The sequence below is a fragment of the Nelusetta ayraudi genome, unplaced genomic scaffold (genome assembly GCF_046127955.1).
Source record: "Nelusetta ayraudi isolate G7.1 ecotype Tasmania unplaced genomic scaffold, CSIRO-AGI_Nayr_v1 ptg000198l, whole genome shotgun sequence".
Lineage (NCBI taxonomy): Eukaryota > Metazoa > Chordata > Actinopteri > Tetraodontiformes > Monacanthidae > Nelusetta > Nelusetta ayraudi.
Window position 1 is genome coordinate 44,061 of NW_027466247.1, and position 27,389 is coordinate 71,449.

The 27,389-nt window shown below is 48.6% G+C and overlaps 1 protein-coding gene across 1 annotated transcript in view; it reads right to left on the reverse strand.

Annotated features, from left to right (window-relative positions):
• Positions 1 to 27,389, reverse strand: part of LOC142881511 (thrombospondin type-1 domain-containing protein 7A-like) — a 77,582-nt gene that overhangs the window by 35,266 nt on the left and 14,927 nt on the right. The window contains exons 7-11 of the mRNA XM_076015832.1: positions 25,831 to 26,025; positions 14,421 to 14,661; positions 5,546 to 5,661; positions 3,603 to 3,738; positions 3,046 to 3,149 (exon numbers count right to left, since the gene is read on the reverse strand). Coding sequence (XP_075871947.1) covers positions 3,046 to 3,149; positions 3,603 to 3,738; positions 5,546 to 5,661; positions 14,421 to 14,661; positions 25,831 to 26,025 — 792 coding nt within the window. The remainder of the gene's footprint in view (positions 1 to 3,045; positions 3,150 to 3,602; positions 3,739 to 5,545; positions 5,662 to 14,420; positions 14,662 to 25,830; positions 26,026 to 27,389) is intronic.

Sequence of the window (27,389 nt, forward strand, 5' to 3'; positions counted from 1 at the left end):
GGAGGAAAAAAAATAGAAAAGAGAGGCCTCTTCAGAAAGGGTCGACGATCAAAAACTGCTTTGCGCTTTGCATTGATGCCACTTGTTGTGCACCGCTAACTGGGACGTTTTTACACAGCCACAGCAGTGTAGATGTAGTCTTAAAACACACATGGTGGAGTCAGATTCTATAGAAAAAATAGTGGAGGAATAATATAGGAAAAATATATATTTTGTGTATATATGTACTATATATTTACAAATATATATATATATATATATATATATATATATATATATATATACATATTATGCAAATTGGATTTAAGTGTCATCAACATTTATTTTTTTTTTGCTTTTCAATGAAACTCGTGTGTATTATTGTGCCTCAGGGCTCTTTGGGATCATTGAAATCAATCTCAGGCACCTGTGATAACTGGTTTGCCAGGTGAGCCCAATCAAAGGTGAGACTGCAGAAGAACGGTCTTCCACATTATGAGGCGCGTGCCACAGGTTTCAAGCAGCGCGGGGAAGAGAAAGGCTCTCTCTGCTGCTGAGAAGCGTGAAATTGTGCACCGCCTCAGACAAGCAATGGAAATATTGGATATTTCCCCCCAAAAAACCTATGCGTGATCGTCGTACTGTGAATACATTTTGCCGCTGATCCAGAGCACAGGTGGGTTCGTGCACACAAAGACACAATAATCCACATATCTGTGCAAATTGTGTGTTTGTTTTGTTTAGTGAAGGTTAGAGCGGCCGCGATATTTTGGCCACAGAGACGACAGCCAGCGCCGACTGACAGCGGCTCGGTTGGAGCTTCGGCGCCAATAATTGAAACTAAAAGCATGTAAATAAAGCGTGTGCAATTCGACGGCGTGTGCAAAACAACAACAACAACAACGAAAAACAAGACCAAAAACAAAGACTTTGTGCACTGTGTACTGTTGTGTGCGTTTGCGTCAGTGGAGATCTGAGTTGGAGCAGGCACTCTTCCACAGCTAAAGAGCCGCACACAATCAGACTCGCTGGCTGGAGGCCTGATGTCAGTGTCGACTTTGATATCAGCAGGCCGCCGCCCCCCTTTCTTCTGAGCTACTTCTGACCCCTCCTGGTGTTAGCAACATGTCATTAAATAGAGATTAAAAGAGGGAGAGTAAATAGTTAATGGACAGAGGCCGGAGTAATCCAGATTAGGTCCTCTGGGAGGGGAGGAGGGGAGGAGGGAGGCTGAGAAATGCATCTGCATCGCAATTGTGCGGAAGCCAAAGAGTCAGTGTGCGCTGCGTGGCAGTTGCATCACTGCGCCGCCTCCGCTCTCGCACTACAAGGTTGTTTTATTAGCGGCGTTGCAGCCGCTGTTGTGCAGGGCGACTCTCTCACAGAGAAATCAATCAGTGAGCACACTCAGCTAAAGCCCCTGGGGGGTACTGCCGGGTCAGGTCTTATCTTGTGAGTGTGCTTGGAGCGTGTGTGTGCGTGTGTGTGTGTGTGGTTTTTAGTGGTGATAGTACTGCATTTTGTTTTGTCTTTTTTTCCCTCCCCTCCAGCGAGGGAAGCTTCCTGGTTGGAGCAGGTAAGCAGCGGCGGGGCCTTTTGCACCTTGAGAGGCTGCAGGCCGGTGTGTTTTTCAGAGCAAATGTAAAATGAGAGTGGGAGGCGTCAAACTTCAGGTGTAATCGACGCGACGACTCTCAGCTTTGTTTACAGCCTCAGGAGAGAAGGTGGCTGAATATGCAGTGTCTGAGATGCATTTCACCCGCCTATTGTTATTCTTTTGAAGCCACACAGAAGATCCCAACACACGACACTGGACCTTTAATGTGTGTTCCGTCTAAAAAGACCTTATTATTATTATTATTATGCAGAGGTTGATCTGCTGCTCCGCGCTGCTAGTTATGCCGTCCACATACGCAGTGTTTAGACCATGATGAAAGCCAGATGAAAGACTCTTTTGAAATGTAACCGCATGCTCTTGTTTGACTTCCTGCTGACTACCGTGGCTGGATCTGCCCTGTCCAGTTCCATCAGCTGATCTGGCGCCGCCAGATCCAAAAAAAACCCATCTGACCGGAGACGATTCTCCGAAGACACCACAGAGTCGACGCTGCGGACGAAAAGGCTGCAGTTCTGCCCTGGTTTTCCCGTTTGTGGGATTCCTTATTGGCCATGTTGCTACGGTGCCTGTCTGGTGTTAAACTCTGTATTTAAAAAAAATATATATATTTTTAATGAGGTTGACTTCTCACAATCAAATCTGTCACGAACCAAAACCAAAAACCAACCCCCCCCCAAAAAAAATGTGATTAAAAAAAAAAGGTCTTATTGAGAACCGAGCGTTTCCATCCTCCGGTTAAAGGGAATAAAATCAGCAAAGAGCTGCAGAGACGAGTGCAGCCACACGGTCCTGACCGGCAAAGCTTTTATATGAATGAATCGATTCTTTCATCCTTTGTTGTCAAGCCGGCGAGAGGAGGAACATAAATATGAGCACTTATAATGGCCCTCTATAGGAGGTGGGACAGGGACATAATGGAAGTGACTCATCCGTCGGCTATTAGAGGGCAGCAGGGAGGGGGGGGGTGGGGGTGGGGTGGAGGGGGGGTGCTGCCCCTTGAAATCAGGTGCCACCTCTGCTCCATGACCATTTTGCTGTGCGGCTGGAGCAGTTCCCCCCCAAAATATACACAAGACGCATTCAATTAAAATGGCACAGCAGCAGCCTCGGGTGAGGATGGACATTTTTATTTAAAAAAAATAATAAATAGCAGTGGAGAGCAAGACAAACTGTCAAACCAGTCTCAGGAGGAACCTGATGAAATGTGAGCATGTTTTCAAACCACAAAACTCAGAGGGAGCCGAGGGGGAGGGGAGGGGGGGGCAGAAAAATAAAATAAAAACAACCTGATATAATAATAATAATAATAATAATAATAAAAAGTCTCCTGTGGATATTCTCAGTGAACCAGTCTGTGTTTTTTCAGTGCCAACCTCTGACAGGCCCCAAACTCTAGGGGGGCCATTAGCAACACATCAGCGTGAGCTGCAGAGGTGTGTGTCTCCTACCTCTGGTCTGGATTCCTGGTCCGCAGGTCTCCGGCACCCCGGGGCTGGTTTGCCTCAGGGACCACGGGACCAGCTGGCACTTCCTCCATTTGTGGCTTTTCCACCTGCGATGATCAGGAGCGGGTCAGGGAAAGTTCTGTTTGGTTGGGCGGAGCTATGTGGGGAAGGGTGAGTCAGTGGCCACACCCCCAGCCAGGTGTTAACTCCGCCCTCTGTTCAAGGTTTATGCAGCATGACTTTTAGTTTAGTGAGCTGTAAACAGAGGGCTAAATATGATCCCAGCCTTCTGTCTGCGCTCAGCATTCATTACGTGCAAAGTTCTGCACGCCCTCCGGAAACTTGCACGTATCGGAGCAAAGGCAGTAGCACCACCACCAGAGAACACCGGGGGCAGTGTTGAGCAATGTAGCCCAAAGCACTGGCACAATTAGGAAGAAACACACAGACAAAAAGATAAACGCGTGCCAGTTTTTGAGGAAATTCTGTGCAAAATTGGTGAGATATTCCGGAAACAGGGTCGGACCGGTGCAAGAGTGGACCTGGGTGGGGCCCTTTACCTGAATCCCGGGCATATTTTGGACACCTCGCACTCCTTCTCCTCCTCCAGCACCTCCGGACACTCCTGACCTCCGTTGGACGGCTGCTGGATAACGAGGCGCTTCCTGGTCTGCTTCTTCTTCACAGTGTTGCCGGCTGAGGGGCCACGCACGCACGCACACACACACACACACACACACACATGCACACACACACAGGTAATGAGGCGAAGCGACACAGGTACACAGGAAGAAAGATGAGAGAGACACAACATCATCTCGCAGCTCCCTGGCTGTTATCATCAGTCATCAGTGCTGCTGCTGACGACGACAACGACGACGACGACAACACAGTGGTCTCTCTTCGTCTGACTGACTGCTTTGGGGGGAAGGAGGGAGGGGGGGTGTGGGTGGGGGTGGGGGGAGGGGCATCAGGACCACGGCAGTGAAGACGAAGATGAATCCCATGAAGACCTCGGCATCGGCTCCCATTAAATTTATGGTATTTACATGTGTGTTGATGCCCCGCGGCGGGGTTCATTAAGCCGCAACGAGCCTCCAGATAGTCCTGAACTCGGCTCTAAACCCCGGCACGTGGGCGGCGGCGGCGGCGGCGGGTATTTCTGCCCGCCAGGCAGCGATAACGGCAGCAAATTAAAACGTAGCGGGGAGACTCGTAGACTGCGATTATCTGTGGTTGTAAACACATTTTTGATGCGTTCGCCCCCCCCCCCCCCCACGAAGTGGAAAAGGCGACCTCGTCTGAACGTGGTTGCCCCCCCCCCTCCTCCCCCCTGTGCTACCACTCGGCCGGTCGACCGGCGCGAAGGTTGTCCCGAGCGCCCGCCATCCCGCGGCAAATTAATTACGTGCAGCGCCGAGCGACCCTCGCCTCGCGTCACGCTTTCACACGCACTTGATTTTAATTTACTCGCCCTACTTCCGTTCCTGCTGAGCCGTGCCAGACAGTCAGTCGCGGCCAGACCAACGACACCTGGTTATTCTTTTGGCACCGTCAGGCGGGCAGACGATGGCAGCTAACTAGGAGCAAGACCCTCTATGTATATATGCTCACATGTATGGGAACTGTTCTGAGGGCAGCAAATCACTTTTATCGTACGTATGTATTCATTTATTCATTTCACCAAGATTAAAAATCATAAATCAAGCCCCAAATCTAAAAGCACAGGACCTTTAAAGGAACGCATTCTGTTTGAGCCACGATATCCAGCAGCAGAGAACGAAACAACAGCGGCAGGCCATGCTCACAGAGTCTATTCGGTGGCTTCAGCTCTTAAACTGTGACAGAGAAGTTCACCCCTCACCCAAATCAGCCTGACGGGTCCATGACTTTCACGTCTGCTGATGCCGTCCTGCTGCGGTTAGGAGCACTTTATAATGAGTGAATCTCTTACGCTGATGACACAGGAAGCCACTTTTAGGAATGCTGCATCGACTATTAGTTCAAGTAAATTTTGTTTGCCTAGACAGGAACTTATTCAGGAACAATGCGGATGGAGGAATGCCGGAGGCCCGGAAAAGTTTGGAATAATCATAATTTTTTTTTTTTTTATTATTTTTACCCTTCCTGCAGGCAGAGAGGGAGGCGGCTTCCTGCCAGGGCGAGGAAGCGAGCAATTACCAGGAAGTAGCAGTAACGTGAACGTAGGTAGCTGCTAGCGTCACCAAAGTGGTCCCGCAGCGCCTCTAAAGCCGGCGCTAACATTAGGAACAGTAGGAAACACACGTGTGTGAGGGGGTTCGGCTCATCTGCACGCAATCCTGCATAGTAAACCATAGACAGATGAAGGTGAGGAGGCCAATTGGGCAAAACTTTAAGAATGGATTCTTGAATATAATCATGGTGTTTTGGTTTTGTTGTTTACCCCATGTTAACTAAATACTTGGAAATGTTTTGGTTCCAGCTTCTTTGCAGATGATGAAGTGATTTCTTGTCTCTCTACCTGCGTCACATGTAGCCGGACACGGCGTCCAGTCGCTGAAGGGCGTCATGATGCAGTCCTTCTTGCAGGGCAGCTGACAGGGTCGCACCGTGCTGGGACGAGGGCCTTCTGGGCACCTTGGTAACACACACACATAGAACACACTTAGAAACACCGTGGAAGATCTGGTGGGGAAACAGTGAATGATGCTAGAAACTGGTGCTGATTGATTCTCCCGGAGAGACGTTATCCATGCGGAATAACCTCATGCAGAGAAAGCAGTGGTGCTTCATTCAACTATAGATATAAAAGATGCAGCTAACTGCATTTAGCAGGCCAACCATCTGGGTGTCGCTTGAGTGCCGAGCGTTATTATTCTGACCACAGGCCAGGCAATAAAAACTAATGAAAGCCTCCATAATCACCTGCAGTTTACGGCTGATGTATGCCATCTGGCTCAGAGCCCCCGCTGGAAGAGCCGAGACGGTCAAATCCCCCGACGGCGCATCGCGCGAGGAAATGTCGAGCGCAAGTCGACGGGGAGGATGTCTTACACGGATTTCTGCCCGCCGAGGAAGCTGTAACACACTGAGCTCCTTGGGGCTAAAACCCAGCAGCAGTCTCGCGCAGCGACCTCGGGACAGAAATTCCCTTGTTTTAACGGGATTCTGCTATCAGTGAGCGCTAATCCCTGCGATGACACAGAATTGAGGGTCAAGCCGGGGCTTTTCGGACAAGGGGTTGTGGATAATCTCCAGTCATTTAAGCACCTACGGTCCCCGCGGAGCAGCGCCGGGGCACGATAAATAGGTCGAGATAGATTTCTTCGGAAGACAGTCTTGTAATCTGATTCCCACTTTGGGAGTGTGTGGGGGGGTGGCGGTGGGGGAGCGGGGGTGTGGGGGTTGCCGCTCCGTTTCCTCATCCTGCGGCGTCGGAACGCGGGGTTCAGCGGCTCTGGGAACGAGAGTTCTCCTCTGGGCGCTAGGCGCTCATTAGCATGGAAGCTATCGGGGGGGGGGGAGCCTGGCAGGGAAACTGTAATAATGTAATGCAACACAAGGAGAGATTTATGTTTAATACCAATAGACAGAGCTAAATCCCTCTCGAGCGGAACAAATCCTCCTGCTGTCTCCGTACAAGTGAAGGGTCCCGGGGAAAAAAAAAAAAAGAGCGAGCGAGTGAGCGAGAGAGAGAGAGAGAGAGAATAAAACAGCTGGTGAATATAATGGAGTGGAGGATACATTTACGTTTTGCAGCGTTCAGCTTTAACCGCGTCCGTGACGAACGGACAGGCATCTCGCTTTGAAGACCGACAACGACAGTGTGTCTGATTTCACTGAAAGTGTGCATTTGTACTGGGGGGGGGGGGGTAAAAATGGTATATATGTAAAGTGAGTACCTGCATGTCATGGATCAATACAATCTAGTCCACAACAACCATGTTAGCGCCTCACAAAAACAATTAATTTCCTTCTTCAAAACGATAGCTCTGCGAGACAGCGAGCAGCTGCTGTAAAAGATGATGAGGAATGATGTCCACTTCCATGTCAACAACGGAGGCCAAGGTGAGCTTCTGGGGATCGTCATTCTCAGCTAATTCCCTCCTACAGTGCAGGGGAGTCAACTAACACATGGACGTCTTGTTGGCATATTTCACGGGAAATCATTTTTGACCTTTTTTTTTTTTGGGGGGGGGGGGCACTCCAAAGTTGACACCTTTGCCATTGACGTAACGGTAGCCCCCCCCCCCCAAAAAAAAAAATCCAAAAATGATTTGCTGTGAAATATGCCAACTGATTGTGATTGTAGAGCTCCCAGGCGTCACAATGATACCTCACGCGTCCATTTCTACTGTTTAGTTTTGGAAAAAAACATCCACCTGAAAATAGACATAATGATTCGCTGAATTGTATCTGTTGAGAAGTGTTGGGATCAGCACCGCCAAGGTGGAATCCAAACCGAAGAAGCACCGCGGCCAACGTGGCACCAACTTCAGTGTTGTCAATGTTCAATTTAAGTTTGTTTTTAGTAAGTTTTCTAAACACACGCAACAGTTTAGGTTAGTTATCGTTTTTGTTGCGTAATTTTAGTTTTTATCTATTTCAGTTAACGGAGTTGTTTTTTCAATTCTAATTTTCCTAATTTCGTTTTTCCGCTTTCGTTGACGATTATAACCCTGAATGAGACACTCTGGGCTTATTTATAACTCTCCATTAAGACGCTCAGTGGAGAAGTTATGACCTTAAACAAGAGCTGCAATTATGCAGATTTCAAACTGGGAATGCCTGCTCATCCACCCTGCAAAGAGACAGCGCTTTTTGGAACGCAGGAAGCAGAATCTACTACGGGTTGTTCACGGCGGTAGTTGCTAGCTTGGGTGCTGCTGTAGTTTCCCACATTGAAAGACGTTTGGCCAAAGCGTTGGACCGTGTTCTTCTTCGCTCCAGACCGGCTGAATTTAGCTCAGTCAGGAAAAGTTTTAATGAGGTCGCGTCGAGTATTTAACACGGATGACGCAGTGAAAACACAGTCAACACCCTTTTTCACAATTCATCCAACCCCTGTTAACACCCAGCGAGAGGAGCTGCGGAGCTCTCCTCACGCCGGTCCAGCCAACATCCTCATTAGCCGTGAAGTAGGCGTCTTCCTCCGTCAGTCAAGCGATAAAAGGTTTCCTTTATCGCTTTAAATACATCCTCTTCAGCCGCGCAGGGATCAGAGCGCCCGGGCAGATTTCTCCACCTCTGAAAATTTCTCTGGATACAAAGGCAGGATTAAACCTTTGACCTTGTAATACTTCCTCTTCCGACTTAAAAGTGGAAAATGTATGAGAAAGAGCTGCGAACTCGCCCCCGCTGTAAGATCTGGGGAGCGCGCGGGAGGTGAAACAATATCGTCACTCGGATGAAATAGCGCAGTTCAAGGAACGCAGCTCAACCTCGACCGAATGGCAAAGGCCCAGGAGGGCCGACAGGCTTGTTTCTGGAGTGCACGTTGACGCTTGGGACCGCGTCTGATTCGATTCGAACGAGCAACGCTGCCATGTTGCTGAAATTCTGACCAAATGAAAAAAACAAAAAAAACAACAACATTCTCCTGGACTCGGACGTTGCATCAGAGCGGAGAAGTAAACGGTAGATTCTAGATTCTGTATGCAGAATATCTGAGCAGACGTGAGCGCCGGTTTCAGGCTAATTATGGGCTGATAACAGGATGTGGAACGCGGTCGCGGTGGATCGTCTACACCTCCTGGTACTAAACTGCAGCAGGAGACTCTTCAGGGTTGAGTTTCTCCTAATCTGAGGGAAAAAAAAAAAAACACTCCTAATTTGTGCAGCTCTCCCTGCGGCGCCTCTCTTTGCTCGCCCTTTTAGCCTAATTATACTTTTTTTTTTTTTTTTTTTTTTTGCTCCACTAACGATGGATGTTTTCCAAATTTAGATGATTAAAAGTTAATTACATTCCAGATTTCAGCAACAACAACACAGAAGGAAAACAGAACCAGGTCGTCCTTGCTGGCAAAACACACCAGGAGCCTGAAAACCGCCGGCTCTCTGTTGACAGAAGGTTTGGACACCGACGTCAATGCATTCAAAAAATAAAATAACATTTTTAATGTACATTTGTCGTTTTTCTTCCTCATGTCTACCAGTCACGCGGCTTGTGTACAATTTAGAAAAAAATAAATGTTAGTTTTAAGACGCTCAACACTCGAGCAAAACTGCAAATGTCGTTCTTTTTTTCTTTTCTTTTCTTTTCGTGTTTTCCAAGCGCGCCGTCTCAACGGTGTGACTTGTGTGTCCACGCTCTGCGCGGATGGAGCGACAGCCTAATGGCACCCCTTTTTTTTATTTGGTTGACTGGCTGCTTCCCGTCCGCGTCTCAGTGGCGTAACGATCTTTAAATGTCGTGATTTGTGTGCGAGGCGACGGCGTGCTAGCGGCGCCGCGGCGCTGGGAGCGCGTCGTCCCAGAGCGTGACATTAAAGCGTGCGGAGGCAGCGGCGGGTAATGCTTGTGTTTCTGCCCGCTATTAACGCACACGTTGTAATCTGTTTGGGCGGAAGAGGCTGCTTTCTTTTCTTTTGTGTTTTGTCTTTTCTTTGGGGGTTTTTGGGTTGGTTTTTTTTTAACTTTGTGGGGAAATGAACAGATGGTCGAGCGGGACGAGGAGATTTAAGAGCAAAGAGCTGTCAGTGGTTCTTACAACAGTGTACACAAACACACACACACACACACACACACACACACACACACACACACACACACACACACACACACACACGTACACACCACACGAGGGGGTGGACAAAAAACAACAACATGGTCTGGTGGGAAAAGATAAGGCCTAATTAATTTCATTATCAAAATGACGGAGTACAAAACAAGAACATCATTTGTTTAATTTAGCATGAAACGGCAGCGCCTCTTCAAGGACCTCCTGCCGGGTCCTACAAGGACCCTCCTTGAAGGACCCTCTGCAGGGTCTCTGGCCTCCTTCTGGAGAGTTCTCCCCTCGCCCTCGCCCTCGCCCTCTCAAGAGCGGATACCTTACGCAACACGGCAAAGCGAATCCGGCCATTTGAAGAATTCCTTTGTTCCAACTCCCGTTTAAACTCTGAACAATGAAGCTGAAGGTTGAAACACGCAATACTTTCTTTTATTGCTACAGTGACTTTTATTTATTAGCATGTTTTATGTGTGCATAGCTTATGCATGTGTTTGTTATGGGATACGTTATGCAACTGCCGATGATTATGGCTAATTATGTTGGCTAGTTATGCTCTTCTGGCCCAGCTGCAAAGACAAGTCAGGGCAATTAAGTGTATTGTATTGCGTCGCATCATATTGTATCGTACTGTATCATTTCGTACCGCATTGCATCATATTGTATGACATCATACTATATCTTAACATATTGTATCGTATTGTATCACATAGGATTGTATGGCGTCGCTCTGTCTTTGTCCTCCTTCTCGCAGATTTAGTAGGAGGATCGTGCACGCACGCTGGTAGCCGCCCAAGACCCGACGACTGTCAGAACCGATGAGCAGATGTTGTTTTATCCCTGCCGCCGCCGCAGCAACAGCGGCTTCCTCGACGGGCCGTTGCCGGTCCCAGCCTGAGGCGCTGACATATTTGTCTGTGCTGCGTCTCTCCTTTCTGCAGGGGCCCTGACAGCCGCAGTTTTATGCATTGCTTGCGTGTGTGTGTGTGTGTGTGTGTGTGTGTGTGACACGCACTCTGCAAAGTCTGTCGCCTCAGGCTGCTGGTGGAAGACAGCTCGGATGCATCATTGAGGGGGGGGGGGGGGGGGGGGGGGACTTGTTTGCTTCTTGTTTGTGGCGCTGATCAAGGTGCCTGCCAGTTGGACGGCGCCGCGGCGGGAGAACTGGACTCTGTGAAAGCGGTGAAGTGGCTCTGAGCAACAGATGGCTGCGGGAGCATCGCCGCGCCTTCGGTCAGGAAACGCACAGAGGTGATTTTTAATGGCGCAACCCGGGACACCTGGCACCGAGCGGAGCGCTTCAGTAAGAAAACGTGTGAAGGAGGACGTTCATCCTTGAAGCAGCGGGCAAGGAACTCATCACAGGGAGAAACACCGAGCAGTGGAAAGCATTGCGACTCTGCGTTGCTATTTATCTTTACTGACCAGGCTGCATTCTCATGCAGGTCTCCAACCTTTAAAACTGCTGTCCGTCGCCACAGTCAGACACTGACCAGCTCATTGGCCAAGTCCAAATTGCTACGTCTTGTCTTGTTTATGTTTTCTTTTGAAATAGAATGAGTGACGGTTGCACTTGCGACTATTTGCTCCTCTTTTCGTTTGGCTTCTTCCGCCTCTCCTCCTGACTGTCTTGTCTCTGAAGAAGTCACTCATCAAGGCGCTGATTGCCAGACCTCTTAAACAGCTGACAAACCCAGCTAATTGGCAATCAGGCTGATAGGGAGAGACGCCTGGGTGGCATCGGAGTCTGTAAGGAAGTCAAAGTTGTCCTGGAATCTTCAATATACTCTCAGTGTGTGTGTGTGTGTGTGTGTGTGTGTGAGAGAGAGATGGTTCAACCAACAAACAAACCAAAACAACAACAACAACAACAACAACAACAACAACACACATCCTCTTTCTTTCGATGACTAAAATCTGACTGGATCTCGCAGACACCGGAAGCTTCTTTTTCTCCCACAGCCGACATCTGGCTCAGCACCGTCCATTGACCCCCTGCCAGCGAGAGAAATCCACCTACTGACTGCAAAGCGCCTTTGAAGGTCTGCAACAGGCCGACGCTCCCACTGAGCAACAGCAGCAATGAGGGCGACGAGAGCAAAGAAAAAAAGTCTGAGGGCTGAACAGAGGCGTCACCATTTTCAGCACCACGGACAGCGGAGAGGAGAGGAACTGGGGGAGAGTCGAAGTCTGTGGAAGGACTCCAGGCTGAAGTCATTGTCGGACTCACTGAGCAAAGGGAAAAGAAAAATCCAGCTGCGTCTGCTTTCTCGGTTCAGAATGTTTTTCTGAGGCCGAACCCAAAACTCGATCCGTCTGACTTTGGCCGGATGAAACTTCTGAGCAGTTTGGCAATGGGACCACTGAGCAACCGCCAGGAAACTGTCCATCAGATTGCTTATGAAGTTACACAAGGTTAGGCTTAGCCTTAGGGTTAACCCTGACCCTGACCCTGACCCTAACCCTAACCCTGATCCTGACCCTGACCCTAACCCTGACCCTGACCCTGACCCTAATCCTAACCCTAACCCTGATCCTAACCCTAACCCTAACCCTGATCCTAACCCTAACTATGATCCTAACCCTAACCCTAACCCTGATCCTAACCCTGACCCTAATCCTAACCCTAACCCTGATCCTAACCCTAACCCTAACCCTGATCCTAACCCTAACCATGATCCTAACCCTAACCCTAACCCTGATCCTAACCCTGACCCTAATCCTAACCCTAACCCTGATCCTAACCCTAACCCTAACCCTGATCCTAACCCTAACCCTGACCCTGATCCTAACCCTAACCCTGATCCTAACCCTAACCCTAACCCTGATCCTAACCCTGACCCTGACCCTGACCCTAAACAAGCCAAACCAACATCAAGTTCCCTTCATGTGTTGAAATCATTTTGACGACGACTTCATCGAGTTTCCCTGCAGCAGCAGTAGCTTCCTGTTTGGACCCGTACTGTAACCTGATTGGTTGAGTCGCGCTCTGATTTATCGCAGCTTCCCGCTGTGCTGTGCTGTGCTTCTGTGGCTTTCAGGATGAAGAAGGAGGCAGACGAGGCTGCTGTGAGTCGTCACTAACCGGGCACACGGGGTGGCGCAACCCCTGGAGATGATGACCAGACTGCAGGAGGAAGGAGTTTTGTTGCTGTTCTCGCCTGATACGTGAGCGCTGGACGTCGCTCCTCCTGTCCCCCCCCACCCCCCCCTCCCCCCCCAAATCAGCCGACTCTCTGATCCACAGATCTCAGATCTTTTCCTTCCTCTTAATCCTTCTGTTGTCGAGAGAAGCAGCCAAGCACATCTGACACCAGGCCTAAGCCGAGATGAAGGTTCCTGGCAGATGCCGAGAGGCAAACCCCTACCCCCAAAAAACAAACAACAACAACAACAACAACAACAACAACAACGACGACGACGACGACAAAAAACTCGACGGCCATATTTTCCAGCCGCCCCGCGCGGCGTGCGGTCGTCGTCGGCGGCTTCTCAAACATCTCGTCTCTCATCCGCCTGCTGATTAAATTGCCTTAAAGTATCAATCCCTTTTAATTACTGTCATTATCATCAGTGAGAAATTACCAGTGCCCAAAACGGCGGCGGGTTAATTAGGCTTTCAGAGACGCAGAGATTATTTATTTATCTGCGGTGGCCTGCGTGGCAGAGATATCGACTGACTGCCTGGCGCCTTATTGAAGCAGCGCCTTCATCCGCTTGCTGTTTTTTTTTTAATCCTCCCACCTCCACCTACTACACCCCCCACCCCCCCACCCCCACCCCCACCCCCACCCCCCACCTCCACCGTCACATTCATTCCCTCGTCAGCTCGCCACCTGCCAACTCGTCTCGTGCTTTCTGATCCCGTCCCAGACGAAGTGAGACAATGTGTGTGTGTGTGTGTGTGTGTGTGTGTGTGTGTTTGACTTTCTACGTGGCCCTGCGATGAACCTGCGTCACCGCCGTAAAGTACTTTGCACTGACAACACACGTGTCGTTGACTGCCGTTTGCTTTGCTCGAGTGTTTACTTCCACTTCCTGCTCAGGCAGGTGTTGGACCGGTTGTTCCCGCTCCTTCCTTCAGTGGATCAACTGCAGCAACCTGCCGTCTGGCTCGTGTGCAGAATTAAATGACTTTCTGAGCCGGGACTTTACCATTCATCAATTTAATTAACAACACTCACACTCACGCACACACACACAGACATTTTTCCACAAACGTTGCCACTTGGGCCTCAGATTTATACCAGGGAGCAAACCAGCAGCCACCTGCACTTCCTACTTCCCTCCCACTCTGATTCGCTGTGCCTGAATTCACCGAGGACAACACCTGTCCTTGACAATATTCAAAGGTACCCCCCCCACCACCACCACCAAAGTTTGGAACTGATGGTGAATTTATAGGAAGAGCAGGTTTCAAAGGTCCCCTTGTTCATCCACTGACCGCTGAAAATAAATAGATAGCGTGACACGCTGAACCTGCTCATCCAGATTGGAACCAATTATTTCAGCTTAGAGGTGTGAGCCCATGGTGGTCTTGACTGAGAGCAGCTTCAAGCTCTGGGACTCGGGAAAAGCTTCTAATCACCACACAGTCACACAGAGAGACGACATATCTCCAGTCACACACACACACACACACACACACACACACACACACACTTACTTCTTGGGTGGCACCTGTCCCACACTGACGCGGACGCAGATCACCTTCCGGGTCTGGATCCCGGTGGAGCAGGAGCCCAGGCCGGCTGGCCGGGCCGCTGCAGAGGCGTTGGTGTTGGAGGTCGAGGGGTCATCGGTGCACTGACCCCAGAGGCCCGTCTGCCAGTGGTACACTGTGCAGGCGTGCTCGTTGCAGTTGCGAACCTCCTGCAGGGAGCTGCTGTTGGGGCACAGGACGCCACCTGCAGGTACCAGAGTGAAAGACACAGCTTTAGCCGCGACGAGCGACCGATCAATCACTCTGATGTGTGATTGGCCGAGAGCACGAACGCAACATGTTGTCCGTGTTGGCCTGCACAGGGCGTGTCGTTTATGCAAAAAAACAAAACAAAAACAAAAACAAAAAAAAACACAGACCAACTGGAATTCCTCATCAAACATTGCTGGTTAATTTTAGTTCAATTCTTTATGTTGAGTTTTTTCCCCTGCTTTTTATAATCCGAGCTCTCGCCGTCTTCACGTCTACTTCACGCCTCATTTCATTCCCCTCTAAATCTTTGCCAACAGAAACTGTATGGAAAAGAGGATTCCCTCCCGGACACAACTTTCTCCAACTTTCTCCAACTCACTAACTGACTGACTCACTCTACTTCTAATGAGGAAATCTTGACTCCAGCTGAGATCAAACTGACCACACCAACACTGCTTACGAGCCAGTAGCGGCGTCCTGCTTCCTGCCACGTTCGAGTCGATAAAAACACTTCAGATGGGAGTTTTTCAAAACCGATGTGTGAACCGTTTGGACTGGAAACCCTCCTCCCATTCTCCGAGGTCTGCTGAAGAAAACCCACTTCCTCTGCTCACATGAAAGGCTGTGGTGTGAGTCTCCTGGGGATTTCTGTTTCCTAAGACTCATCATGCTAACGCAGTCTGTTTTTAAAGGCTCCGCCTCCCTGGAGCCGCTCGCCCAGCTTCATTTATCAGCCACCGCTGCTCGCACTCACACATCTCATTTTCTTTCTCTCTCGTCAATACTCTGCTGCTTTGTGCTTCGCCGTATTAATATTTCGCAGGGAGGCTCATCAATCCTTTGAATCTGTTGCCAGAACGTCTTTGTGGCTACTGGACCTTTTTTTTCTTGCTTGAAGCGGGCAGCGACTAACAGGAAGTGAAAACTCCTGCAGACACCAGGGCATTAATTGTATCAACTGACAATGAAGAAATGTTTGTCTTCAACTCTTTTTTCCCCGACACATGGTGTTGAATCGACCGTTGCTCGTGATTGGCTGATATCAGACTGATCAGACACCACTTGGATTTATAATTTACTTTTTTCTCTCTCCTTTTTTTTTTTTAAAGCTCTCTATTTTTCTCTACACTGTCGGCTTCTGGTGTTAAATCACGACCGAGTCTGCGATTTGAAAAAAAAAAACTGTAGTTTCATTCACACCAAGCTGCTACTGCTGCTGCTGCTGCTGCTGCTGCTGCTGCTGGTGGTGCTGGTGCTGCGACGCAGACCATCAGATGGTGCAGCAGGGCGTTCTCATGTCATTTACACAACCGGACCCCATTGTGCGACTTCAACTTCTCAGCTCGTGTTAAGATCGGACGATAAGACGACAACATGCTCGCTTTTTCACAATTCAGCACGTCTAACGACGTCAATCTTGGACCACAGCAGCTGTCAGCCCAGAAGTGAGGAGGAGAAAAAAACCAATCCCCAGTGAGTCCCAAGGGAGAGGAAAATAAAGGGGCCGGTTTGTCCGAGTTTGGGTGCGGCAGCCACGTTCACCGCCAAGCTGTGGAACTGTCGAGTCCTCCTGCCGCACCGCATCAGCGCAGACACCGCAAGCACCATGCAGAGACAAAGTAGGTGAAAAAAATGCAACTCTGCTGAGATGGTTTGAAACAGTCAGAGCCACGCAGAATAAGAGACATGAAAGCGGTGCTTAAAATACTGGGGTGTGATGTTAAATAAAAACGTGGTTGAACCCGTATCTTCAGATGGACGGTAGTGGTCCAAAAAGGCTCTGTGAACACATCGGTGTGCTGTGCTAATGTTGTGCTTCAGCTGAATGGCAGCAGAACTAAAGCACAACACCAGTTAACTGTTAGTCGAAGGAGAACCAAATGAAAAATGAAAGTTATGTGGTCAATGTGCACAAATGACTGCGGTCTGCAGAGAAACATCCATCAGCAGAACATGCTGATTGGAGCCGGCTGATTGGCCAATCCTGCTTCCTGCCTTCGTGATCAGCGATCAGCCCAGAAAACCTGATTGCAGCATCCAATCAAGCCAATCAGCCCCCCGCCAGGTCCTGCCCCTCCCCTTCACCCCATCCATTGCTTCTTCTTCTTCTTCTTCTTCTTCTTCTTCTTCTTCTACTTCTTCCTTTTAAATCCCGAGACAGTGGGAGAGGCTTAAAAAGACAAGAGGAGTGAAATACACTTTGTTTTGATTGAAAGTGGAATCAACAGCTCCTTTGTGTTAAAAACTCCACAAATCAAAACAAGATGCTGCCAATTGAAACTGACGAGACACAAAAACTTGGACCAGAGAGAAATATGACTGATAAAAAAGCAACACCAGAACACAGTGAACGCAGTGCTACTTAATCCCAGTGATTTTTAAAAAATCAATCAAACAATCAATTAAAGCCACACTGCAACAGGTTGTACAGCAGGGACACAAACATCTATTGTAGCTATTACGCTAGTTCATCAGCTTGAACCGTGTTGAGAAGGTCAGGTTGGTGTTGATTTCCCTTGCAGCAATAAACAATTACGAATCAGGTGACGGGGTTCCTAATTAGTGTCTGTAAATGTTTGTTTGTACAAACAGCAAACATTCTATCTTCTTTTTGGTGCTCTGTGGCTCCAGAGCTTCTGACAACAAACTGAGTCAGTCAGTCAGTGGGTCAGTCAGTGGGTCAGTCAGTCAGTGGTTCAGTCAGTCAGTCCATCAGTATTTTATTCAGACAGTCAGTGGTTCAGTCATTAGTTCAGTCAGTCAGTCAGTCAGTGGTTCAGTCAGTCAGTATTTCATTCAGTCAGTCATTAGTTCAGTCAGTCAGTCAGTCAGTCAGTATTTTATTCAGACAGTCAGTTGGTGAGTCAGTGACTCAGCTTTCCGGCAGCGAGTGCCACTTAGCATGTAGCTCAAGTTTTAACTCAACTGCTGGGCGTCAAGCGGCGAGAGGCAACCGTCGGCGAGGAGATCAGCAGGAAATTGGACGCCCCGCCGTGGTAATCAAGGCCATTAATTACAGCTAATTACAGCTAATCCTTTGCCAACATATTGCTTATCAATATTAAAGTGTTGCGTCGCTCCTCCAGCTCACGAATCGCCTTTCAGCCTCATTGCTATGCGACAGAAGGTCCGCGGGAGTTAATGGGGTGACCTAGCGTGCGCAGCGGCGTCTGTCAGGCAGACATGAAGAGACTCCCAGGTGATTCTTTACTCTTAACTGGAAACAAGATGGTCGCCAAGCGTATCTGGCAGCTAAAAGACCTGCCCCCCCCCCAGTGAACTGATACGGGACGCGCTTTGTTCCGTATTTCCTGGGGTGGTGGAGGAATGACAGCTTGTTATGGTGATTCTCAGTCACCGGCTCGTACAGCCACACACACACGCAAGCAATGAGAAGGGGCCGCTATCTGGAACCACGGGAGGAAGAGCAAGACCCTCTGTGAGCCGGCGTCTGGAAAGCGCTGGGTTGAGCTCATTGGTCAGTGCTCCACCCTTCATAGGCATGCAGGCAGCAGAGCCAGTCACTGCCGTCGTATCGTATCGTATCGCGTCTTAGCAACCGACCATTCACCGCCGTGCTCCTCCAGTCCACAACTGTGGGAAAAAAAAAAATGTGCGCTGCTGCTAACAGACAGAAAAACGACCTCCTCAAAGTCAGAAAGAGAGAGTGAGAGAGAAGAGGTCAAGAACAACCTTCCTCCTCCTCCCCCTCCTCCTCCGTCAAAGAAAAAAGAACAACAAAGTGTGGCTGGAGAGCGTAAGGGACGATGTATACAAGGCTAATTGTACTGTCTGCCGCCGACCATTTTCAATTATTCACGGAGGAGTAAATGAATACTAAGCAACTTGCTGCTGGTGAAAAGCGAGAAGCAGAGGAGAAGCCAGGAGGCCCTGACATGACCGCAGTTCTTTGTTCGACAAGCAACTCCAGAGGCTGAGCTGGTATATCAAATAAGCATGTTGATTTTGATGCTTAGGCTAGTAGTAGTATCCTAATGTGTAAATATGAATTTAAACCAGAATAGTGTGTACAAGTAGTGGGCATTGTGATCTGAGGGACCTGAGAAGTCTGTATGCTTTGTAAAAGTGTTTTAAAATGTGATGATTTAAACATTTAAGGCTTGATATTTTGTATGCTTTAAAAAACTGTAATGATGGCATAAACTACAAGTTGGAAGGGGGAGAGAGCAAAGTTTTAATATAATCAAGTACCCCAACACTGATACACCGTGATATTTTTTTTAAAACAATAAGATCAAACTCAATGATGCAAGTAGATGTAATGACTAATGCTCATATACATGTGTAATACAGGTCAGGCAGTATTTGATATTATATATAATATTATATTACAATTAACTTCTGCTGAGGTAGGACATGTCTACCACACGGTCAAACACAATTTGATCTATCACTCATCACATTTTGAGAAAACAAAAGATTGAATGATAATCTGTTCCTCCTGTGGTTCATACTCTAACCATAACGTACACCTTGGGGGTTTGACACACCAAATTTAGGCCTGAAATTGTGGGGGTTTGCTGCGTGGCCAAGAGGTGTCAACCCTACTTTTAACGTCTGGCTCCGGGCTACTCCAAAATTTGTGAAGTGTGCTAAAGCTACAATGGCTAAAACTACGATGGCTTAAGCTATGATGGCTAAAGCTATGACGGTGTGTCTAGTCGAGTGATTTACCAAAAAGTTCTGGAATCTTCGGCACCCGGGAAAGACCTTTTGGCGAGAGAAGTGTGTTAAAGCAACAGCCACAATGCAAAGCTAGGTAGCTTGGCTAGGCTAGATAAGCATTGAAATAAGGCTGAAGCTAGGGTTAGGGTTAGGGTTAGGGTTACGGTTCCTCAAGTACTAGAAGCCCCAAATTTGGTGTGGTCGCTTCTTGGGGGCTCCTGATGAAAAAGCAAGTGGCCCCATGTCTCTAGGACAAAGTTGAAATTTCACCCCATAGACTTGCATTGAAATAAGGCTGAAGCTAGGGTTAGGGTTAGGGTTAGGGTTATGGTTCCTCAAGTACTAGAAGCCCCAAATTTGGTGTGGGCGCTTCTTGGGGGCTCCTGATGAAAAAGCAAGTGGCCCCATGTCTCTAGGACAAAGTTGAAATTTCACCCCATAGACTTGCATTGAAATAAGGCTGAAGCTAGGGTTAGGGTTAGGGTTAGGGTTATGGTTCCTCAAGTACTAGAAGCCCCAAATTTGGTGTGGGCGCTTCTTGGGGGCTCCTGATGAAAAAGCAAGTGGCCCCATGTCTCTAGGACAAAGTTGAAATTTCACCCCATAGACTTGCATTGAAATAAGGCTGAAGCTAGGGTTAGGGTTAGGGTTAGGGTTATGGTTCCTCAAGTACTAGAAGCCCCAAATTTGGTGTGGGCGCTTCTTGGGGGCTCCTGATGAAAAAGCAAGTGGCCCCATGTCTCTAGGACAAAGTTGAAATTTCACCCCATAGACTTGCATTGAAATAAGGCTGAAGCTAGGGTTAGGGTTAGGGTTAGGGTTACGGTTCCTCAAGTACTAGAAGCCCCAAATTTGGCGTGGGCGCTTCTTGGGGGCTCCTGATGAAAAAGCAAGTGGCCCCATGTCTCTAGGACAAAGTTGAAATTTCACCCCATAGACTTGCATTGAAATAAGGCTGAAGCTAGGGTTAGGGTTAGGGTTAGGGTTATGGTTCCTCAAGTACTAGAAGCCCCAAATTTGGTGTGGGCGCTTCTTGGGGGCTCCTGATGAAAAAGCAAGTGGCCCCATGTCTCTAGGACAAAGTTGAAATTTCACCCCATAGACTTGCATTGAAATAAGGCTGAAGCTAGGGTTAGGGTTAGGGTTAGGGTTATGGTTCCTCAAGTACTAGAAGTCTCAAATTTGGTGTGGGCGCTTCTTGGGGGCTCCTGATGAAAAAGCAAGTGGCCCCATGTCTCTAGGACAAAGTTGAAATTTCACCCCATAGACTTGCATTGAAATAAGGCTGAAGCTAGGGTTAGGGTTAGGGTTAGGGTTACGGTTCCTCAAGTACTAGAAGCCCCAAATTTGGCGTGGGCGTTTCTTGGGGGCTCCTGATGAAAAAGCAAGTGGCCCCATGTCTCTAGGACAAAGTTGAAATTTCACCCCATAGACTTGCATTGAAATAAGGCTGAAGCTAGGGTTAGGGTTAGGGTTAGGGTTATGGTTCCTCAAGTACTAGAAGCCCCAAATTTGGTGTGGGCGCTTCTTGGGGGCTCCTGATGAAAAAGCAAGTGGCCCCATGTCTCTAGGACAAAGTTGAAATTTCACCCCATAGACTTGCATTGAAATAAGGCTGAAGCTAGGGTTAGGGTTAGGGTTAGGGTTATGGTTCCTCAAGTACTAGAAGCCCCAAATTTGGTGTGGGCGCTTCTTGGGGGCTCCTGATGAAAAAGCAAGTGGCCCCATGTCTCTAGGACAAAGTTGAAATTTCACCCCATAGACTTGCATTGAAATAGGGCTGAAGCTAGGGTTAGGGTTAGGGTTACGGTTACGGTTCCTCAAGTACTAGAAGCCCCAAATTTGGTGTGGGCGCTTCTTGGGGGCTCCTGATGAAAAAGCAAGTGGCCCCATGTCTCTAGGACAAAGTTGAAATTTCACCCCATAGACTTGCATTGAAATAGGGCTGAAGCTAGGGTTAGGGTTAGGGTTAGGGTTACGGTTCCTCAAGTACTAGAAGCCCCAAATTTGGTGTGGGCGCTTCTTGGGGGCTCCTGATGAAAAAGCAAGTGGCCCCATGTCTCTAGGACAAAGTTGAAATTTCACCCCATAGACTTGCATTGAAATAAGGCTGAAGCTAGGGTTAGGGTTAGGGTTAGGGTTATGGTTCCTCAAGTACTAGAAGCCCCAAATTTGGTGTGGGCGCTTCTTGGGGGCTCCTGATGAAAAAGCAAGTGGCCCCATGTCTCTAGGACAAAGTTGAAATTTCACCCCATAGACTTGCATTGAAATAAGGCTGAAGCTAGGGTTAGGGTTAGGGTTAGGGTTATGGTTCCTCAAGTACTAGAAGCCCCAAATTTGGTGTGGGCGCTTCTTGGGGGCTCCTGATGAAAAAGCAAGTGGCCCCATGTCTCTAGGACAAAGTTGAAATTTCACCCCATAGACTTGCATTGAAATAAGGCTGAAGCTAGGGTTAGGGTTAGGGTTAGGGTTATGGTTCCTCAAGTACTAGAAGCCCCAAATTTGGTGTGGGCGCTTCTTGGGGGCTCCTGATGAAAAAGCAAGTGGCCCCATGTCTCTAGGACAAAGTTGAAATTTCACCCCATAGACTTGCATTGAAATAAGGCTGAAGCTAGGGTTAGGGTTAGGGTTAGGGTTACGGTTCCTCAAGTACTAGAAGCCCCAAATTTGGCGTGGGCGCTTCTTGGGGGCTCCTGATGAAAAAGCAAGTGGCCCCATGTCTCTAGGACAAAGTTGAAATTTCACCCCATAGACTTGCATTGAAATAAGGCTGAAGCTAGGGTTAGGGTTAGGGTTAGGGTTATGGTTCCTCAAGTACTAGAAGCCCCAAATTTGGTGTGGGCGCTTCTTGGGGGCTCCTGATGAAAAAGCAAGTGGCCCCATGTCTCTAGGACAAAGTTGAAATTTCACCCCATAGACTTGCATTGAAATAAGGCTGAAGCTAGGGTTAGGGTTAGGGTTAGGGTTATGGTTCCTCAAGTACTAGAAGTCTCAAATTTGGTGTGGGCGCTTCTTGGGGGCTCCTGATGAAAAAGCAAGTGGCCCCATGTCTCTAGGACAAAGTTGAAATTTCACCCCATAGACTTGCATTGAAATAAGGCTGAAGCTAGGGTTAGGGTTAGGGTTAGGGTTACGGTTCCTCAAGTACTAGAAGCCCCAAATTTGGCGTGGGCGTTTCTTGGGGGCTCCTGATGAAAAAGCAAGTGGCCCCATGTCTCTAGGACAAAGTTGAAATTTCACCCCATAGACTTGCATTGAAATAAGGCTGAAGCTAGGGTTAGGGTTAGGGTTAGGGTTATGGTTCCTCAAGTACTAGAAGCCCCAAATTTGGTGTGGGCGCTTCTTGGGGGCTCCTGATGAAAAAGCAAGTGGCCCCATGTCTCTAGGACAAAGTTGAAATTTCACCCCATAGACTTGCATTGAAATAAGGCTGAAGCTAGGGTTAGGGTTAGGGTTAGGGTTATGGTTCCTCAAGTACTAGAAGCCCCAAATTTGGTGTGGGCGCTTCTTGGGGGCTCCTGATGAAAAAGCAAGTGGCCCCATGTCTCTAGGACAAAGTTGAAATTTCACCCCATAGACTTGCATTGAAATAGGGCTGAAGCTAGGGTTAGGGTTAGGGTTACGGTTACGGTTCCTCAAGTACTAGAAGCTCCAAATTTGGTGTGGGCGCTTCTTGGGGGCTCCTGATGAAAAAGCAAGTGGCCCCATGTCTCTAGGACAAAGTTGAAATTTCACCCCATAGACTTGCATTGAAATAGGGCTGAAGCTAGGGTTAGGGTTAGGGTTAGGGTTACGGTTCCTCAAGTACTAGAAGCCCCAAATTTGGTGTGGGCGCTTCTTGGGGGCTCCTGATGAAAAAGCAAGTGGCCCCATGTCTCTAGGACAAAGTTGAAATTTCACCCCATAGACTTGCATTGAAATAGGGCTGAAGCTAGGGTTAGGGTTAGGGTTAGGGTTACGGTTCCTCAAGTACTAGAAGCCCCAAATTTGGTGTGGGTGCTTCTTGGGGGCTCCTGATGAAAAAGCAAGTGGCCCCATGTCTCTAGGACAAAGTTGAAATTTCACCCCATAGACTTGCATTGAAATAAGGCTGAAGCTAGGGTTAGGGTTAGGGTTAGGGTTACGGTTCCTCAAGTACTAGAAGCCCCAAATTTGGCGTGGGCGCTTCTTGGGGGCTCCTGATGAAAAAGCAAGTGGCCCCATGTCTCTAGGACAAAGTTGAAATTTCACCCCATAGACTTGCATTGAAATAAGGCTGAAGCTAGGGTTAGGGTTAGGGTTAGGGTTATGGTTCCTCAAGTACTAGAAGCCCCAAATTTGGTGTGGGCGCTTCTTGGGGGCTCCTGATGAAAAAGCAAGTGGCCCCATGTCTCTAGGACAAAGTTGAAATTTCACCCCATAGACTTGCATTGAAATAAGGCTGAAGCTAGGGTTAGGGTTAGGGTTAGGGTTATGGTTCCTCAAGTACTAGAAGCCCCAAATTTGGTGTGGGCGCTTCTTGGGGGCTCCTGATGAAAAAGCAAGTGGCCCCATGTCTCTAGGACAAAGTTGAAATTTCACCCCATAGACTTGCATTGAAATAGGGCTGAAGCTAGGGTTAGGGTTAGGGTTACGGTTACGGTTGCTCAAGTACTAGAAGCCCCAAATTTGGTGTGGGCGCTTCTTGGGGGCTCCTGATGAAAAAGCAAGTGGCCCCATGTCTCTAGGACAAAGTTGAAATTTCACCCCATAGACTTGCATTGAAATAAGGCTGAAGCTAGGGTTAGGGTTAGGGTTAGGGTTATGGTTCCTCAAGTACTAGAAGCCCCAAATTTGGTGTGGGCGCTTCTTGGGGGCTCCTGATGAAAAAGCAAGTGGCCCCATGTCTCTAGGACAAAGTTGAAATTTCACCCCATAGACTTGCATTGAAATAAGGCTGAAGCTAGGGTTAGGGTTAGGGTTAGGGTTACGGTTCCTCAAGTACTAGAAGCCCCAAATTTGGTGTGGGTGCTTCTTGGGGGCTCCTGATGAAAAAGCAAGTGGCCCCATGTCTCTAGGACAAAGTTGAAATTTCACCCCATAGACTTGCATTGAAATAAGGCTGAAGCTAGGGTTAGGGTTAGGGTTAGGGTTACGGTTCCTCAAGTACTAGAAGCCCCAAATTTGGTGTGGGCGCTTCTTGGGGGCTCCTGATGAAAAAGCAAGTGGCCCCATGTCTCTAGGACAAAGTTGAAATTTCACCCCATAGACTTGCATTGAAATAAGGCTGAAGCTAGGGTTAGGGTTAGGGTTACGGTTACGGTTCCTCAAGTACTAGAAGCCCCAAATTTGGTGTGGGTGCTTCTTGGGGGCTCCTGATGAAAAAGCAAGTGGCCCCATGTCTCTAGGACAAAGTTGAAATTTCACCCCATAGACTTGCATTGAAATAAGGCTGAAGCTAGGGTTAGGGTTAGGGTTAGGGTTATGGTTCCTCAAGTACTAGAAGCCCCAAATTTGGTGTGGGCGCTTCTTGGGGGCTCCTGATGAAAAAGCAAGTGGCCCCATGTCTCTAGGACAAAGTTGAAATTTCACCCCATAGACTTGCATTGAAATAAGGCTGAAGCTAGGGTTAGGGTTAGGGTTAGGGTTACGGTTCCTCAAGTACTAGAAGCCCCAAATTTGGTGTGGGTGCTTCTTGGGGGCTCCTGATGAAAAAGCAAGTGGCCCCATGTCTCTAGGACAAAGTTGAAATTTCACCCCATAGACTTGCATTGAAATAAGGCTGAAGCTAGGGTTAGGGTTAGGGTTAGGGTTACGGTTCCTCAAGTACTAGAAGCCCCAAATTTGGTGTGGGCGCTTCTTGGGGGCTCCTGATGAAAAAGCAAGTGGCCCCATGTCTCTAGGACAAAGTTGAAATTTCACCCCATAGACTTGCATTGAAATAAGGCTGAAGCTAGGGTTAGGGTTAGGGTTACGGTTACGGTTCCTCAAGTACTAGAAGCCCCAAATTTGGTGTGGGCGCTTCTTGGGGGCTCCTGATGAAAAAGCAGAAACTAATACAACCCATGTATTTCACGCACACAGAGTCGTCACACTAGTAAATCAAGTGGACGTGCAAGACTTCCAACTCTCTCTGGAGCTGCGCTGATCACTTTTAGCTGCAGCCCTGGAGGCAGGAAATCACTTTTAATCTTGCTATGTGCAAACACGACGCTAAGGGTTCTGGGAGCATCTAAGCAGAAGTGTTACCCTCCATCACAGTGATCCAGGCCACCACCATTGCGGTGACTGTGAGGAGAGAGAGAGAGAGAGACAGAGAGAGAGAGAGAGAGAGAGAGAGAGAGAAACCCCGATAAGGCACACAGACGTTTTGAGAAATGCGGGACGATCCAGATGGTCAGATGAGGGAAAAACTGAGCTTTAAAGAGAGCGTCAAGCTGCTGAGCAGCAGAAATAAAATAAATTGGTCGCGCACAGGTCAGCCGACTGCTGAAGATGTGTGCACACGTTATCTCACCTTCACCGGCGTTGTAGGCCAGGATGGAGCGCGTCCGCATCTGCTTCCCCTCCACGTTCTTGCCAGAGCAGGTCTGGGAGCAGGTGGACCACGGCGTCCAGTCACTGAGCACGCAGTCCCTGGAGCAAGGCACCTCGCAGGCCACGGGCTCTGGGGGAGACGCCGGCGAGCACAGGCTGGTGTCCACCGGCTCACCTGCAGGGGGAGGAGGGAGGTCAAGTCGTGACTCTGAATTCTATCTGTTGACTTTATAACAAACAATGACAAGCAAAGTAACACAAAATGGCAATGAACACACACACACACACACACACACACACACACACACACCGAGCAGCAGATCAAACTCATTAGTGCTCAAACGGCAGAAGAAAAGAAGCAGTGACGGAAGCAGCAGCCGCCTTTTGATTTTCCCATTCGTCTTTGTGGGGGGTTTTTTCTCCGCAACTCGGCAGCGGACGATCGACTTTTGCGGCCACTTGCGTAACGAGAACAGCAGCGAGGAGCCGGAAAAACTCGTGGGAAAAAGAAGATGATCTCAAACTGCACCTGAGCTGCGACAATGAGCGGCAAAGACCTCCAGGAAGTCCTGGGAAAGCAGTCATGTCACTCAGGCTCGTGGAGCGTGAGGACCCACAGGGTTTACACCTGGTCTCTGGTTCTCCTACTGCTGAACAATCCTCCTGGTTCCTCCACAGGTCTCCTAGAGGAGCTTCTCTCAGCTGCTCCCGTGAACCAACGTCGGTCAGAGAGCAGCTGCTGTAGAATTTCTGAGGTCCATCGTATATATATATATATAAAAAACCAACAACATTTAAAGTGGCAATCCTGAACATGAGGAGACACTTGCCAAGATCTCATCCATGCATTCATGGGTGACACGGACGACATGAATAAATGATAAAAGTTGTTTCTTGCTCTCCAAGGAACACTGCAGCTTTTTTTTGGCCTTCATTTTTTTCCTCAAAGATTTCCTTCCATACTGTACTGAACAGGTCCCAGCCCAACAATTGTACATCCTTTCTAAAGCTGTGATGCTGACCAGTCCAACCAGTCACTTAGATCTGAGTGGATGCTGGTTTTGTTGGACCCTTATTCACGGCTCGTCAGTGAGAACATTCACCTTCACCTCGGCCCAACGTCTCCGCGATGGAGACGCGACCCATCGGCAGGATGTGGAAAAAACCAGAAAACTCACGTGGGATTCCAGCATTCCGGCACTGTCGTCCGTGTTTTATTGATGAGCTCCTTACATCAGCCGTAAGCGGGTCGGATTAACCCACATACTCCACGCCACCACGCTGGCAGCATTATTATTTCACTGTACTGCGGTTAAACCTGAAAACCTCCTCAAAACCACTTCGACTCAAATCGTAGGCAGAGGAAGAAAAAAATAGAAGAAGAAGAAGAAGAAGAAGAAGAAGAAGAAGAAGAAGAAGAAGAAACGCCTTGGAAGTCGTATTGAGACGTCAGTCTGACAACAACCAATCACGGTGGGTGGGGGGGGGGGGACATGGCGTGAAGCGTGGGCGGGGACGAGGGGATTCTGACAGCTGCCT